At 34.4% G+C, this 1588-nt stretch overlaps 1 protein-coding gene across 1 annotated transcript; it reads right to left on the bottom strand.

The window, feature by feature from the left end:
- Nucleotides 1–326: 326 nt before the first annotated feature.
- Nucleotides 327–1055, bottom strand: LOC134247084 (uncharacterized). Its single transcript, XM_062729422.1, has one exon. The coding sequence runs from the start codon at nt 1053–1055 to the stop codon at nt 327–329; it is 729 nt and encodes a 242-aa protein (XP_062585406.1).
- Nucleotides 1056–1588: the final 533 nt, after the last annotated feature.

A 1588-nucleotide genomic window follows, 5' to 3' on the forward strand; every position in this document is an offset into this window, starting at 1 on the left:
TGTCATAAAAAATAATTATAAATTAAACAGTATTAAATAACGTCAATTCACATGCTTTGAGAATTATTTAAGCCATTGACTTATTCCCAACATATTCATATCTTAGTCCGTTGTTGCAGCTGTAGTATTTTGATGAGATAAGCCGAATTTCGCACAATTTCACATTAATTTAAGGTTCAATTAAACACTTTTTTCCTATATTATGACAAATTGAAAAAATAACACCTGTAACATTTAAATTATTTGTAGTCGTTAAACTTATTACCCGGTATATAGATATTTTTATAAGTATTTTCTCGCGAATCGTATTATAGAAATCAAAACATTTAATTTGTATATTTGATGACCTTAACACTTCCACCATCATTATCCCCCACCCACAGTCGTCCCAGTGTGTCCAGACTCAGTGCTCCACAAAAAGCCAGAATACGGAGAAATTGACCATCCTGATCAATGATGTGGGTACAGGAATTACCGTAAACTTTTTCTATTATACGAGCCTCGAAATCTGTGACAATACTGGCGGGATCAAACTGTTTCTTCATCTTCTTTTGTCCTTTATATTGGAATCGAAGTTTTCCTGCCTTATTCACTACAACGACTTTTTTACCATTGCAATCAGAGGCACAGATGTCCCCGTTGTTGTTTTCCGTCACAAAGAGCATCATTTCACCTCTTTTATATAGCGGTTTACCTTTGTTGTCCTTCTCTATCTCCTGCTTTATTGTTTGACCTTCATAACTGACAATTTTATAATGTTCATAATTATGTGTACACATACTGACCAGTAAGTCTCTTGATTGTGTACAACACAGTCCTAATGGATACCATCCTTGTGCTGTTGTGAACTTTGCTGTTGTCTGGTGGACATCATTAATTACTCGATTTACTCTATCAATGTATAGCAAATATCCTTCGTTTGAAACTGAAATATCACAAGGATTATTCTGAAAGGTAACAGTCTCCTGTACAGAACCCTGTATGTTGATACGAGTAATGGTTTTATTCTTTCCCGTTACCCACACCTCCTCTGTATTTCGACATGCTATCCTCATCAACGGTGTTACTCCAGTGTGGAAGGATGCGATTTCTACGGCTTTTTCTTAGAAGAACAATGGATACATCTGATCTGTATATCGTTTCTGTTTGTATATTGGGTTCTATTAATTTTCCAAAATCTTGATAAAATCTACTTTTATCTATGTCTTTGAAAATGAATGCCGGTAGTTCAAGATCTATTTGTAAGGGGATCATAAGATACTTCTGAATATTTCTTTCATAGTTTGTGTTGTGACGAACGTCCATGGAATGTAAAATCTTTACGTTCTGTAGAGCAATTTCAATTAGGCTTTCAAGTGCATTTTTTATTTCCTTCTGGTATTTTTTTAATTTCCTGATGCCATTTCCTCTCATCTCTGCAATTTCTTTCTTGTTTTTTGCAACTATTTCGTCAATGAATCGCTGCCATTTTTTGCCCATGCTCTGTGACTGATTGTTCTAATTCGTCACATTTAGCATTTAAAGCCGCTAATTTGGATTCTATCTCTGTATCTGCTTGTTCAAATTTAGGAATCATATCATCTTTTAA

This window comes from Saccostrea cucullata, unplaced genomic scaffold (genome assembly GCF_032062105.1).
Source record: "Saccostrea cucullata isolate Sc308-1 unplaced genomic scaffold, CSIRO_AGI_Scuc_v1 ctg20515, whole genome shotgun sequence".
Taxonomy (NCBI): Eukaryota; Metazoa; Mollusca; class Bivalvia; order Ostreida; family Ostreidae; genus Saccostrea; species Saccostrea cuccullata.

What these genes read in the sequence shown, in the direction of transcription:
- LOC134247084 (XM_062729422.1), bottom strand. Translation starts at nt 1,055, where the DNA reads ATGAGGATAGCATGTCGAAATACAGAGGAGGTGTGGGTAACGGGAAAG.